Source organism: Lithobates pipiens, unplaced genomic scaffold (genome assembly GCF_037356315.1).
Source record: "Lithobates pipiens isolate NorthernLeopardFrog02 unplaced genomic scaffold, aLitPip1_a1.2 Scaffold_30, whole genome shotgun sequence".
Classification (NCBI taxonomy): domain Eukaryota; kingdom Metazoa; phylum Chordata; class Amphibia; order Anura; family Ranidae; genus Lithobates; species Lithobates pipiens.
The window spans coordinates 5,372,704-5,387,525 of record NW_027507791.1 but is presented as its reverse complement, the minus strand read 5'-3'; the positions used below and the strand labels follow the sequence as shown (position 1 = coordinate 5,387,525).

The window sequence follows — 14,822 nt, the reverse complement described above, 5'->3', positions numbered from 1 at the left end:
CCAGATATTCCAAGTGAATGTCAGAGATTCACAGGGCCCTACTTGACTGTTCCCTCAAGGAGGTCATGCTCCTTGGCATAATCAAAAACGGCTCCCAGCAACTAATATAAATGAGGAAGTTCCCGGTGACCAACTCATAGATGTGAGTCTTGCCACTACACTGAAATTAATCTTTGAGGAGGAAAAAAAAAAAAGTAACAATTTCAGTCACTGGAGAGTAAGAAATAAATACATCCTATGACACTAGCAAATAACTGAGGCCTGCTGTTAGAGGGAGGGTTTACCTGAGGGCTGAGGCTGTTTGCCTTTGTCCACTATAACTGAAGGTGTAAGACATACTGTGTCCCTCAGTGGTCAAGAAAGAAAAACCTTTTTAACAACCTTTACTCATCTTCTTTGCATTCAAGCAATTCCTATACCCTACCTACAGCATCTCATTATTTTTGGTCAATACCACTGCTATCACCAACATCATCCCAGCTAACAGCACAAGCAAAGCTCTTGCTGTGCCATAAGAGGATTTTATTTTTTTGGGTGAAAATTTTACTATTTCACTTTTCAGGGCTGCTAGGCTTCTGGAGTCCCCTTGATGATTTATATAGGCCACTCCTGTGGCATTGTCCATTTGTACTCTGACTAGGTGACCTTGCAGAAGGGAAGTCCAATGTTGCAGATACAGTCTGATGGCTCTCAGTTCCAGAATAATAACGAGTAGTTTTAACTTCTGAAGATCCAGGGATAGTAAACTCTGCCCCAGCCTGTAAGATTTGCATCTGTTATCAATTTTCAAGTCTTATGAAGAAAAGACCTAACCAATTTCCAGGGCAGGATCAGAGATTCATCATGCCAGGGAGATCTTTACTTGACTGGACAAAAGATTTGGGTGATCCAACAATTAGATATGCTTGTTCGACATCAGAAGATGCTGGATTGGAGGGCTCTAGAGTGAAACTGGGCAAAGAGATCTGCCTCGAAGGAGGCCATCATGAGGCTCAAAGCCCTCATGCAGATGTGGATTGAAGAGTGTTGTGACCAGAGGGTCCAAAAACTGGCACTTAGGGAGGCAATCTTCTGCCAAGAGAGTAAGATTCTGGCTTGGGCTGTGTCCAACCTTAAAAACCAGGTACTTCAGATGATGTGAGGGCTGGACAGCAGACTTTGGAAAGATGATTATCCAGCCAAAGGTTTTAAGGGAAGAGATGGTCCTTTGTACATTTGCAGGCAAGGTCTGAGAAGTCCTTTAGCAGAACGTTCAGGTAATTTGTGACATGAACGCCCTGGGTTCATAGTAGAACAAGTGAGACAAGCACTTTTATGAACAGTCAGGGTGCAGAGGGGAGTCCAATTGGCAATGCCACAAACTAGAAGTGCTAAATGGCCATAGTAAAATGCAGGAAGAATTGGCACAAAGTGAAATGGGAACATACATATACAGATAGGCATCTAGAATGTTTACTGATGCAAGGAATTCCCCTTATCTGAGGGAGGCAATGACTGAACTCGTAGATTCCATATGTAATTTTGGTACATGAAGAAATCTGCTTGAGGATTTTAGGTCTAGTATTGGGTGGATGTCTCCAATAGTTTTTTCATACTATAAATAGGTTTAAATAGAAACCTGGAAATCATTCTTCTGAAGGAACTGGTACAACCATTCATTGTGCTTGAAACTGGTACAAGGCCGTCATCAAATCTGCCCTTTGGTCTGGAAAATAAAATTCCTTAGCTGCTTCGGCTATCAATGTCTTCAATATGTTCCTCAAAATCTTCAAATGAAGGAAATAGTACAGGATCATGGGGAAAAGAAGTCAAGTAGAAATTCTGGCCTATGGAAACTGAAGGTTCTAGAAGTGTCCAAAGGACTCATAGTCAAAAGCTTTTGCCAGACAGGCCACATGGTTGTGACAGAAAGGGAGCCAGATGAGGGGAGCAGGGTCAATATGGGATAATGCTCTAGCACAAAGGAAGAGCTATCACTTTTAGTGGCATTCTGGGTATCCTGTAGACCAGTGGTCATCAACCCTGTCCTCAGGGCCCACTAACAGGCCAGGTTTGCAAGATAACTGAAATACATCACAGGTGATCTCATTTGCTGCTCAGTGATTGCAGTATTCTAGTCTGCATCTCCCCCAAGGTAATACATAAAACCTGGCCTGTTAGTGGGCCCTGAGGACAGGGTTGGTGACCACTGCTGTAGACTGTCTGCGAAATGCATACTATTAGGCCCTTTTGTCCAAGCACCCAATGGTCTGTGATCTGCCACTACTACCGAGGGGCTCCTCCATGAATTAGTCAGAGTTCAGGAGTGCTAACTGATTGGGCTCTGCATGTCAGGAGAAGAAGCCCCTATAATCCAGGCACTCACCAAGTTCCTGTGTCCGATTCAATTTAGAAGATGGCAGTGGGAATGCAGCCAACGTACTGTACTGCATGTGCTCTCACCAGAAAAGGTGGTTTGAAATAGGTGAGCTGGGAGGCATGATGCAGTTTTCTCATCTATCCGAGACCACATAGGAAGAAGAAATCTACAATTTTAATGACCACCACCCAAATCTTCTGTGGTACTAAACTGCATAGGGTGCTAGGCCGTGCAGATAGTGGTGTTTAAAGCAAGGAACCAGATTCCATATACAGGGAAACCCTGTCTTACTTTATCCACAGTGCTAGACCCAATAAGATCCAGGCTTCGCCTGACACAGTGGGCATACCCCTGAAGGGGATCTTCAGGGTCTTGGAACCACAGTCCATGGACTTTTAGAACATCCTGCAGCTAAATTTGCAGGTTGCACTTCCTGCCAAGGAAAGCACCTTACACAGGATCCAGTGCCTGTAGCAAACATTACAGGCCAGCCCCATGTAAGGTACAAACCGAGGATAAAGCCGGGTACACACTAGGTTTTTTGTTCAACCCTGCAGTTTAAAAAGGAAAAACAATGGTCAGCTCCGGTCAGAGCCGCTGTACTAAATCATGCGTGGTTAGTTCAGCAATCTCACCTATTGCGTTCTGACAGGGGACGGCCCCCCTGCCAGAACACTCCGATCGATCCATTGGCTGAGAGCCGGTCGTATGCTGGTTTTCCAAGATGCTCGATGACAGAAGCCGATGGGCTTCTGTTGGACAGACTGACATACACACGGGCCGAATGTCTGCAATTTTTTGTTTTTTGGACGTTGTTTCTCGACATTTGCCCCCCTTTGTACCCAGCTTAACCGATGCAGAAACTGCTAGGTTTTTAGGAGTAGGTCTAAATTAAGGTTTTTGTGCCTGAAGTTCAGCTTTAAAAATACCCTCCGCCCAGTTTTACAGCCTACTTCCTGAGTTTTGCCCTGCACTTATAGACATGAATGGGCCCCAATGGTTACTAATGTTTTTTGGGAACTGCAGTTTCACAAACTGCTATTAACCCCAAAAATATTTAATAAATTATATATATATATCATGCTGAAGTGGTTTTATTAAACAAAATCTTCAATATAAGATGGGATTAAGTCAGCAACAAGGCAAGAAAAAAAAAGTCATAAATTACAAGGATTGTTCTTGTATATAAAAACCACACCCCAATGTATATACACATTTTGTACAACAGAACAGCATCCCCCTACCTTCACTCTTTTAGTCTGGAACAGAGTGGAGCTGAATAGGTGATCATCTTCCCGCATCTGCTGCTTTCTTTTCAAGGTTCCCTCTTTTGCTGTGACTTGTACCATCTCCTTTTCTTTACCTATTAGGCACAACCCCCACACACGTTATTTTTTAACAATTAAAAAGAAGAGGTGAGAATCTTATAGTGGAAATGCAGCCAATTTATTTTTTGTATGGAAGGGTTTGAAGGGCCGATTAACACTATATGCGGTGAAAGACATGAAAATGGGTAAAATGGCTCTCACCGCAGGGACACACTGGAAACAATTGTTTCCCATGTGTCCCATTCACACTGCAATGCAGCCTAGCTAAACATGTTCCATTTTACTGCAGCACAGCAGAAAAAATTGAATTGTAATGCCAGGTAGAGCAGTGCATCGCACCACCCAACATTGCAGTGATTGAAGTGTACACTTCAAATAAAGATTGTACACAAAAAAAAAAAAAAAGGGAGGTGCTCTGAATCGTGCACCACATTGGCTTCCAGCCAGCAACGCAGAATAATAAATCTCAGAGCTGAACCACTCAGCGATTTGGATGAAGGTCAGTGTGAATTTCAATTTCAAATCAACTATATACTTCCTAAAATCAAAACAACAAGGTATTCAAGGTCTGACAGTTTATTTTCTTTAGAAACACCTTGAGGAAAGCCTGTCCCTGCACAGCATGCTGCAAAGAAGGATCTGTGCTCTCTATATGTAAACAGTGGCCTCTCTGCAGAGGTCTAAAAGCAGCGAGTGTGGATTTTGCTGAATGCAGTGCTCCAGCTCTGACTCAGCAGGGGGCATGTCAGACCTCTTCAGATAGGCCACTGTTTCCATGCAGAGAACAAAGGTTCTTCTCTGCAGTATGATGGTGGAGGAGGACAGGCTGCATAAAGCTGGATACACATTATTCAATTTTTGTTGTTCAGTTTTCTTTAGGTTTACCTTCAACTATGTAGTGCAAGGGCCTGCCTGATTGCATACAAATTGAAAATGTTTAGGTCTGACCTCATATTATATGTTTTTTTTGTAAATCTAAAAGGAAAACTGTATACAAATTATATATTCAGCTCAACTCTGAATACCTTTTGTTTTGATGCACTTTAGTCAAGTTAAACTGAACATTCAATTGGGCTTTAAATGGCAAGATCTTTTTTTGCAAAAATACAACAAAACACCACCCCATATGCACCCAGATTTTTAATCCAAAAAGCAGAATTTCCATGTTTGGGTGGAACTCCGCTTTAAATTACACACAGGTGGACTCTATTCACTAATTAGGTGACTTCGTAAGGCAATTGGTTCCACTAAATTTTAGTTACGGGCATCTGAGTAAAGGGGGCTGAATACAAATGCACGCTACACTTTTTACAGATTTGATTGTAAAAAAAAAAATGTTGAAAACTATTTATCATTTTCCTTCCACTTCACTATGTGCCACTTTATGTTGGTCTATCACATAAAATAAATTTACGTTTTTGGTTGTAACGTGACAAAATGTGGAAAGTTTCAAGGGGTATGAATACTTTTTCATTGCACTGTATATAAATGAAGGTGCACTGACATCTTCTGTAAAAAAAAATATAAACTGCACCTACAACAGGAAACCCCTAGGTAAGCAATTTCCAAACAGGCCTTCAGGTAAAGTTTTCAGGATCGCTTGTTATAAGGGGGAGTAAAAAGGATCGGTGTTTTATTGAAATGGTGTCTAATAAACACAGCTGTGGAAGTCTTAAAAGCATGACTTATGCAGGGTACACACGTGAAATGTTTTTCACGGGCTGAAGAAAAAAAGAGAGAGAAAAAAAAAAAGCAGTTTCCTGTACTAAGCGATGTTAGTGCAACGATTTCCCCCCATTAAGCTATTGTGTTCTGACGGGAGGACTGCCGCACACCTGACTCCATAAGGACCAAGGATCAGGATCTCCATGTCTGGAGAGGTCAGAACAGACAACTACCTCGCTAAATAAGGCTTACCAAAAAAATCAGAATTTGGTCAGAACCACAACCTATGAAAGGTGTGAACCCAACAAGGTTACGCAGGAAAAGGAGTTGAAGTGTAACCATAAATAGTAAGACTTAATGCAACCCTAGCCACTTTCAGACCGGACCAATTTGCTGGTCAAAGACCAGACCACTTTTTGCGATTCGGCACTGCGTCGTTTTAACTGACAATTGCGCGGTCGTGCGACGTGGCTCTCAAACAAAATTGACGTCCTTTTTTTCCCACAAATAGAGCTTTCTTTTGGTGGTATTTGATCACCCCTGCGGTTTTTATTTTTTGCGCTATAAACAAAAATAGAGCGACAATTTTGAAAAAAACACATTATTTTTTACTTTTTGTTATAATAAATATCCCCCAAAAATATATAAAAAAACATTTTTTTCCCTCAGTTTAGGCCGATACGTATTCTTCTACATATTTTTGGTAAAAAAAAATCGCAATAAGCGATTATTGATTGGTTTGCGCAAAAGTTATAGCGTTTACAAAATAGGGATAGTTTTATAGCATTTTTATTAATAATTTTTTATTATTTTTTTTTTTACTAGTAATGGCGGCGATCAGCGATTTTTATTGTGACTGCGACATTGTGGGGGACCCATCGGACATTTTTGACACATTTTTGGGACCAGTCATTTATACAGTAATCACTGCTATATAAATGCAGTGATTCCTGTGTAAATGACACTGGCAGTGAAAGGGTTAACCAGTGGGTGGCAGTGTAGGGGTTAAGTGTTCCTAGGGGAGTGTTACTAACTGTGAGGGGGTTGGGCTTTCATTTAGTGTACACTGATCTCTGCTCCAATCACATGGAGCAGAGATCAGCGTCACTAGTTGCTAGGCAGAATAGACAAATGTTGTTTACACAGCATTTGCTCTATTCGGCCGCTCCGTGAGACGATCGCGGGGATGCCCGCGGCGATCGAGTCCGCGGGTCCCGCGACCGGACTCACGGGGGTCCCGACCAGCGCGGGAGCGCGCCGCTACGCCAATATGCCTGCCCGTGCCATTCTGTCGACGTACATCGTCGTGCGCTGGTCGGGAAGTGGCTAGAGGGAGCTGAGGATGAAGTAATACACACCTTCACCAATGTTCAAGAGGTGACCTAAGAGGAAACCCGCTGAAAAGGCAATTATTCCTATACTTGACCACAAAGACAAAAAGGGCTAGAGAAACACTCCTGACTTCTCATGTCCAGCAAAACCACAACAACTATATTGCAAGGGACGGGAATCTATGCCCATCTAAAGAGGTGGCATAAACCTCTGTCCCTAAAGGTTTATGCCACCTACAAGTGGCAGGTGGTTTCCAACGATTAACCCACAGAAAGCCAGATCTGGAAAAATCTTACAGGCATTGAGCCCTCAGGGTGCCAGGTAAATGGCAAGAAGCCAGACACAGACATCAATGCTTTGATCAGTATCGGGTGTGCAGGAATGACACTAATGGTGGAATAAGGGTGGACAGCTGTAGCTAAACCCACATATCCAGGTAGGTCAAAGAGATCCTCTGAAGGAGGAGGAAAAACACTGAAACGGAGCGGGTATAATTACTGGGATAGAAGAACTAGAGGGAAGTTGAGGAGAACCCAAGGAGGTAGGGGAAGGCCTGGTAATCTGTCATGACACAAGAGGGGGGGGGGGGGGGGGGTATAAGCTGAGCAGCTGAAGGAGTATCAGAGGCAAAGATTTAGCTTCTGAGTCAATAAAAGAAAGTGCTCTCTGCACCCGAAGAGCAAGCCATTTAAAAGCGGAGTTCTGCCTAAAAAAAAAAAAAAAAATGGATTAAATAAGTCAGTAGCTACAAATACTGCTGCTGCTGACTTTTAAAATGAGGACACTTACCTGTCCAGGGTGCCCCCTAAGTCCTCACCCAAAGCCAATCCGTCCCCTCGGCTAAGGCATTGCTAGTAAGGGAATCAGGAAGTAAAGCCATGCGGCTTCACAGCCTGGTACCCTACTGCGTGCGCGCTAGTCGCGCTGCATGTTCCGACTGGTCTCTGTTGTCTTCTGGGACCTGTGTCTCTCACAGAAGACAGAGGAGGGGGGAGCCAGACATGGCGTAGATTGCTGCGGATACTGTGGCGATCTTTTGCCGGAAGCGGGAGCAAATACCTGTATTAGACAGGTATCTGCTCCCCCCTGAAAGGTGCCAAATGTGACACCGAGTCATCGGACTCAGCGATCACAGATCGGGATAAAGGGCCAATCGCATCGGCCCTTTACCAAGCTATCATCTGTGTCCAATGACCGCTAATTACAGATGTAAACACAAGCTGGTTATCAGTTTTACTTTCCTCACGCTGACAGCCTGAGGAGAGGAGAAGAGAGCCAATAACCGGCTTCTGTTAAAGGGACATTGACACTGATAATCAGGGCACTGATTATCAGTGCAGTCCCAACAGTGCTCCCAATTAGTGCTGCCCCATCAGCGCCCATCAACCATCAGTGCCGCCACATCAGCGCCCATCGGTGCCCATCAGTGCCGCCAAGTTTGTTTTTCTGCCTAGTGTCCTACTTCTTTCTGTAGGGGGTGATATAATCCTATGGTTCTGAATATGGAGCGCTTTGTTGGTCGGTTTGTAGAAAAAAAAACTTTTCTACATGAGAAGAAGATGCACAGGTTCTCATATACAATGAGACTTAAAAGTGTATTTAAAGTCAAAACACTTTCTTTTATTTTGGATAAAGTAGAAAAGGGTTAAAACCAGTCAGTATATTTTATGCAGTTTATGTCCCCATTGAAGATTTTCCCTCACCTCTTGCTCTGGTGACAACTTCAAATTCTGGATCCCCCCCCCCCGCTTTCTGTCTCAGTGGTCCCCAGAAACTAATAAACAGGATAAATCTGCCCAGCAGGAACACAGATGGCAAGAGAAACTTAAGGGGAACCTTTGCCACTTAAACAACTGAAAACAATTTAAAAAATGACCGTACATACAATTTAATTCAGAATTCTGTTACTTACTCTCTTTTTTATTCTTAGATGAACTATTTTTTTTCTTAGGTTTGGATTTTGATCCCTTGGTCTGCTGTTTTTCCAAGTATTTTTCCTGGCATTCCTCTGCCGAGCGGCTTCCAACTGCCATGGCAACGTCGCACCAGAACCCACGTTTGTGCTTTGGTAGCTTAGAAATTGCTCTTCAAGGGCACAGAATAGATTAAAGGTTTAGATAATTTACATCAAAACAAAGTACTGAGATCCAAAATGAAACAAGTTTAGTGACTACTAGACCATCTTAATTAAATTGCCATTTACCTGTAAGTCTTAGACTTGCACTTTACATGCTTGCTGTCCCATATTTTGATTACCATATTCATACACGAATCTATAAGACCCCTTTCACACCGGGGATGCGTTAGCTCTAAAGCGCCGCTTGTTTTAGTGCCGTTTAAGCGTCACTTTTCTCCTAAAAACCACCCCAGTGTGAAAAGGGTCTAAACGCTTCTTATAGTGTTCACTAGGATACCATTTATTAATGTATTGCTTAGATTGGCTCAGTAAGTTCTAAAGTTTTTTTTCTATATATGTGTTTAGCAATAAAGCGATAGTTGGTCAGGTTGAAAAAAAGACACAAGTCCATCTAGTTCAACCATAAAAAAGAATATCATACAATCCCATATACACAATTTGCTATAGCAGGGGAAAGAATTCCTTCCTGGTCCCCCGAGAGGCAATTGGATTTTCCCTGGATCAACTTTACCTATAAATGTTAGTACCCAGTTTGTGTGTGTGCCCTTAGGAAAGAATCCCGGCAACGTGTTTTTTTTTTGTTTTTTTATTCTTGCAGGCTTTTTCTTGTGTCTGTCTTGCCAAAAATAGACAAAGTGATCATACTTTTTAAAATAACAAACATGTTATACATACTTACTTTCTGTAATAAAATTGCAAAGAGCGGCCCCAATCTTCCTCTTCATGGGTAACCCTCCACCACTCCTGGCTCCTCCTCTTATTGGTCTGCCACCATAGGAAGCTATTGCCTATTGTGGCACACCCCTAGCCACACTGCCTGTGTCTATAGACAAAAATACGGCATGGCCCTGCACCCCCTCACAGCACTGGATGGAGAATGGGCTCAAGTATAGGGGGGGGGGGGGGGGGGGGGCGGGGGGGGGGGTTGATCCTGCAGCGTAGATCATTTTTTACCTTAATGCAGAAAAAGCATTAGAGAAGGGCTGAACAAACTTCAGGCTCCAGGTCACCATGGTGGCAAGAAATTTCGACCTGGATCCTGGACTGCAGCCCGAATGCTCCACACACCCCCCGCAAGCCAACCCCTGCCCACTGTGTATCCCGCCTTGCCCATCTGCAGGCCTGGAAACAACATAGCGGGTGCCGCTGGATAGAGGGGAGGAAGGAGAGCGGATACAGGTCTGCTCTCTTCCCCTTTTTGTTGCTGACCCAGAAGTGACGCATGATGTCACTTTCGGGTCCCTGTTGACAGTTTCCCCGGCCATCAAGGGCAGGAAAGAATGTAATGCAGTTTGATGTGCACTGCATTACATTTAGTGGAGCACAGAGGAGACATGCAGAGTCTTTTAGAACCTGGATGTCCCAAAGAGAACCTGACACTGAAAAAACCACATGGGGACCCCCCCCCCCATCATACTTACCTAGGAGGATGCTGCATCTGTCCTCCGCTGGCTCTAATATTGAGAACTGAGCAATCAAACACCAGAGATCACTCTGTTTTCACAGCTTATAAACAGAGAGCTGCTGGCTGACAGTCGACAGCTCTCTGCTCTGCCCCCCACGCTCATTGGACCAGAGAGGGGTTGGGAGAGGCCGACTCAGGCTCTCAGCGGCTCGCTGCAAGGCTGAGTCAGGTGCCTGTCCAGGCACATGGGCGGATCCCGACTTCTGCTGAAAATGGGTCACAGGAGTGCAGAATGAACTGCACTCCTGTGATCCACAGGAGTAGTACAGACAAATGAGTTTTGCCTGTACTTCTCCTTTCCCCACATATACACACGTACAAATTGAAATGCACACGGCGGGGCGCCTACGCCTCAAAAAGGTCAACTGAGATATAGGGGGCATTTAAAGCATTGTCTATATAGTACTGAAGTTTGTCACCATTTCACAGGCGCACACAAATTTAAGGTTTGACATGTTGGGTATCTATTTACTCGGTGCAACCTCGGCTTTTATATTCTGACACAAAATTGGGCCATTTATTGCATTTTTTTGCTCCATAAAAATTACTTTTAATGTGTTTTTTTACTGAAATGTTGCATTTCCTAGACCTAATATCTTGTGACATAAAAAATTGGAACTACCACCATTTTATTCTCTAGGGTGTCTGCATTCAGAAAATGTATCATGTTTGGGGAGTTTTATGTAATCTTCAGGCCAAAAATGATACTTAAAAAAACTGGCTCCTAACTTTTTTTTAGCTGGCTTCATGAAGGTAAAAAGCCTTAAGCCTTTAGAACCACTAGGCTAACACCAACTTAAACCACTTCATCTCCGGTAGATTTACCCCCCTTTATGACCAGGCCATTTTTTGCAATACGGCACTGTGATACTCTGACAATTGCACAATCGTCCAATGCTGTACCCAAATACAATGTATGTTCCTTTTCCCCACAAATAGAGCTTTCTTTTGGTGGTATTTGATCACCTCTGCGGTTTTTATTTTTTGCACTATAAAAACAAAAAATAAAGAACGACAATTAGAAAAAAAAAAAAAAAAAAGTTTTACTTTCTGCTATAGAACATATGCAATAAAAATATATAATTTATCCATAAATTTACATATTTTTGTTAAAGAAAAAATCCCAATAAGTGTATATTGATTGGTTTGTACAAAGGTTATCACATCTACAAACTATGGATTTTCTTTTTTTTCTTTTACTAGTAATGGCGGCGATCAGTGACTTATAGGAGGACATTGCAGCGAACAAATTGGACACCAACTGATACTTTTTTGGAGACCAGTGTCATTACAGCGATCAGTGCTAAAAAAAAAAAAAAAAATGCAGTCACTGTACTAATGGCACTGGCTGGGAAGGGGTTAACATTAAGGGCGAGCCAAGGGTTAACTGTGTGCTTGGCTGGTGGTTTACTGTAGTGGGGGAGGTGCTTTTACTAGAGAAAGGTATAGATCCATGTCCCTGCTTTGCAGAAACACAGGATATATACCTTCCTTACTGGCAGAATAGCAATCTGCCTTGTTTACATAGGCAGATTGCCATTCTGTCAGTGTACTGAACGATCAGCTGGTGTCGGCGGACATCAAGTCCAGGTGACTAGCTACCGCTGTGTAGACTCACAACGTTTTAATACAACATTAAGTAGAATACTTGCCTGTAAAGTTTTTTCACTTCTTTCTCTGTCCAGTCCTCCTCATGACCCAGTGCTGCAAATGGGTTCTGGGGCAGTTGACCTTCTGGATTCGAATGAGTAGGTGATCTTGATGCATTATTGCCTCTCAAGTTTTGTTGATGTTTTTGAAGATCCTGCAAATGAGGACTTGGTTTGGTAGCCTTCCTGTTGACTTTTGTATTGACTTTCCTCCTAGGCTTACAGTCCTCTTCGCTTATTTCTTCTTCACCTGCAAAGTCTAATTCAGACTGTGAAGTTTCTCTCTGACTGCTTCTCTTTTTATGTGAACTAGGATTTGGGTGCTTCCTTGTATCATCTATTTGTGTGACGTGCTTCTCGGTGTTCTCTTGCTGTATGGCCTCTCTCTGAGAATTTTGGAAGCGAGTGTTTTGTCTTTTCTTGGGTCCAGGAGTAGAAACCAATAATTTATCTTTTGACTTGGCAGTTTGGCGCAACTCCTTCCCAGGAACCATTACCACTTCAGACTCTGAATCCAAATCATTTTGGCATGTTCTAGAAAAAACAGGTACTTTGTTATGAATCTTAAAGTGATGTTCAAGATTTATTTTTATTTCTTTAAACAAACATGTCGCACGTACCTGCTCTGTGTAATGGTTTTGCACAGAGCAGCCCAGATCCTCCTCTCCTTAGATCCCACACCAGCACTCCTGGCCCCTCCCTCCTACAGAGCTGCTTGCCATGAGGGCACCCGAGCCACTGCTGTGTGTCCCCATTCTCAGCCCTGATCTCTCCTCATTGGCTGAGATTGACCATAGTGGGAGCCAAAAACCCCCGCTGGTGGCCAATGAAGAGGAAGAGACCCGGGAGAGTCGCTGATCTAGTACACGTCGCTGGATCAAGATGGCGCTCAGATAAGTATTAGGGGGGCTACTGCACACATGATTTTTACCTTCATGCTGTAAAGTTTGTTGGTGCAACAACAAGTTAACTTAAACATAAAAGTCTTTATTTTGCTTAAGGCCCCTTTCACATGTGCGGACCGTTCAGTTCGGCCTGTCAGTTTTTTAGGCGGATCTGAACGGTCGTTCCATACAGCCCTATGGAGCGACAGGAAACCCTATTTTCCATCTGTCAGGCGGATCGGATGAAAACGGACAGGTGGTCCATAATATTCCAATCCCCCCCTCCATAGGGAAGAGAGGACTCTGACAGGTCCGTCCCTGCACAGATTGCAGAGACGGACTTGCCATCCGCCACCTCAGCGGGGGATCAACAGAGCGATGCCCGCTGAGCAAGTGGATGGCTAAATACGGACAGCCCTGTGTGAAAGGGGCCTTAGACAAACACAAAAGAGCTTCCAGCAGCAAAACAAACTTCAGGGAATGCAATACAAAAAGTTCACTTATCTTCAGCACAAATCAAACTTATTAAATAAGCAAAAGTCAAATAAGGGTTTTTACCCAAGGGTTAACAGCATCCAGCTTCAGACCTTTGTAGAACACATGCAGTACAGAGTTAGGTCTCCTTTCCTCTCAACTCCTACTCCACCCCCCAAACACTGGGAGTTTCTGGCCTTATGTGCAGCTTCCTGAAGGCTGCTTACCCTGTAGGGACTGGAGTCCATGAAGTCAGGGGTGGAGGCCCTTTTTCCAACCAAAATCACTCAAGGCCTCCAAAATTCCGCTCCAAGATAAGCCACTACAAGTGCAGAGAGAGGTCTGCGAGTCAGTCCTTTCTTCTGTACAACTGTCCCGGAAACCCTCACCCTGTACGGGTGAGACCCCTGGATACACCAACCTATCCCCTTTAAAAGGCACCACAACACGAATATCGGTGCCACAAAGCACCTGTCCAGGACCCACCCTTGGCATCCTGTACAACACAGAACGCATGAAGGTAAAAAACCTTGAGCATTTACAACAACTTTAAAGTGATTAAAAAAAAAAAAAAAACAAAGCAAACGAGACTTTACAAACATGTTATACGTTCCTCCTCTGTGCAGTTGGTTTTGCACACAGCAGCCCGGATCCTCCTCTTCTCGGGTCCCTCTTTGCTGTTCCTGTGCCCTCCCTCCTATCGAGTGCCCCCAAAGAAAGCAGCTTCCTATGGAGGAACCTGAGCCGAGTCAAAGCTCCGTGTATCCATTCAGACACAGAACCCCATGACCCAGCCCCCTCTCCCCCCTGATTGGTTGACTGACAGCCGCGGGAGCCAGTGACGCTGCTGCTGTGTCTCAGCCAATCAGGAGGCGTGTCCTGGATGGCTAAGGCCTCTTTCACATGAACAATCCATTCAGGTCCACCTTTCAGTTTTTTAGGCGGACCTGAACGGATGCTCCATAGAGGTCTATGGAGCATCGGATGTCAGTGGTGACATATCCACTGACATGCGACCAGCTCCGATACAAAAAAGTGTGACGGAGGAAAAAGCTACTTTTCCCATCTGTCTGCGGATCAGATCGGATGACAACGGACTCTGCGGTCCGTCGGCATACGATCTCCCATAGGGGAGAGCGGCGCTCTGGCAGGTCTGTCCATGCACAGTGTGCAGAGACTGACCTGTCATCTTCCTACTCAGCGGGAGCAAGCGGATGTCCACGGGGAGGATCATCACTGATCCGTCCCGTGTGAAAGAGCCCTTAGAGCAGGGATCTGCAATTAGCGGACCTCCAGCTGTTGCAAAACTACAAGTCTCATCATGCCTCTGCCTCTGGGTGTCATGCTTGTGGCTGTCAGAGTCTCGCTATGCCTCATGGCACTTGTAGTTCTGCAACAGCTGGAGGTCCGCTAATTGCATATCCCTGCCTTAGAGATTTGTGGACATCGCAAGAGAGAGATAGGGCTCAGGTAAGTAATTAGGGGGGGCTGCTACACACAGAAGGTTTTTTATCTTAATGCATGAAGAT

The 14,822-nt window shown here is 44.1% G+C and overlaps 1 protein-coding gene across 2 annotated transcripts in view; it reads right to left on the bottom strand.

The window, feature by feature from the left end:
* Positions 1-14,822, bottom strand: part of MIS18BP1 (MIS18 binding protein 1) — a 49,724-nt gene that overhangs the window by 13,778 nt on the left and 21,124 nt on the right. For both annotated transcript variants that reach the window (XM_077463551.1, XM_077463552.1), the window contains exons 5-7: positions 11,939-12,469; positions 8,597-8,769; positions 3,604-3,722 (exon numbers count right to left, since the gene is read on the bottom strand). In XM_077463551.1, coding sequence (XP_077319677.1) covers positions 3,604-3,722; positions 8,597-8,769; positions 11,939-12,469 — 823 coding nt within the window. The remainder of the gene's footprint in view (positions 1-3,603; positions 3,723-8,596; positions 8,770-11,938; positions 12,470-14,822) is intronic.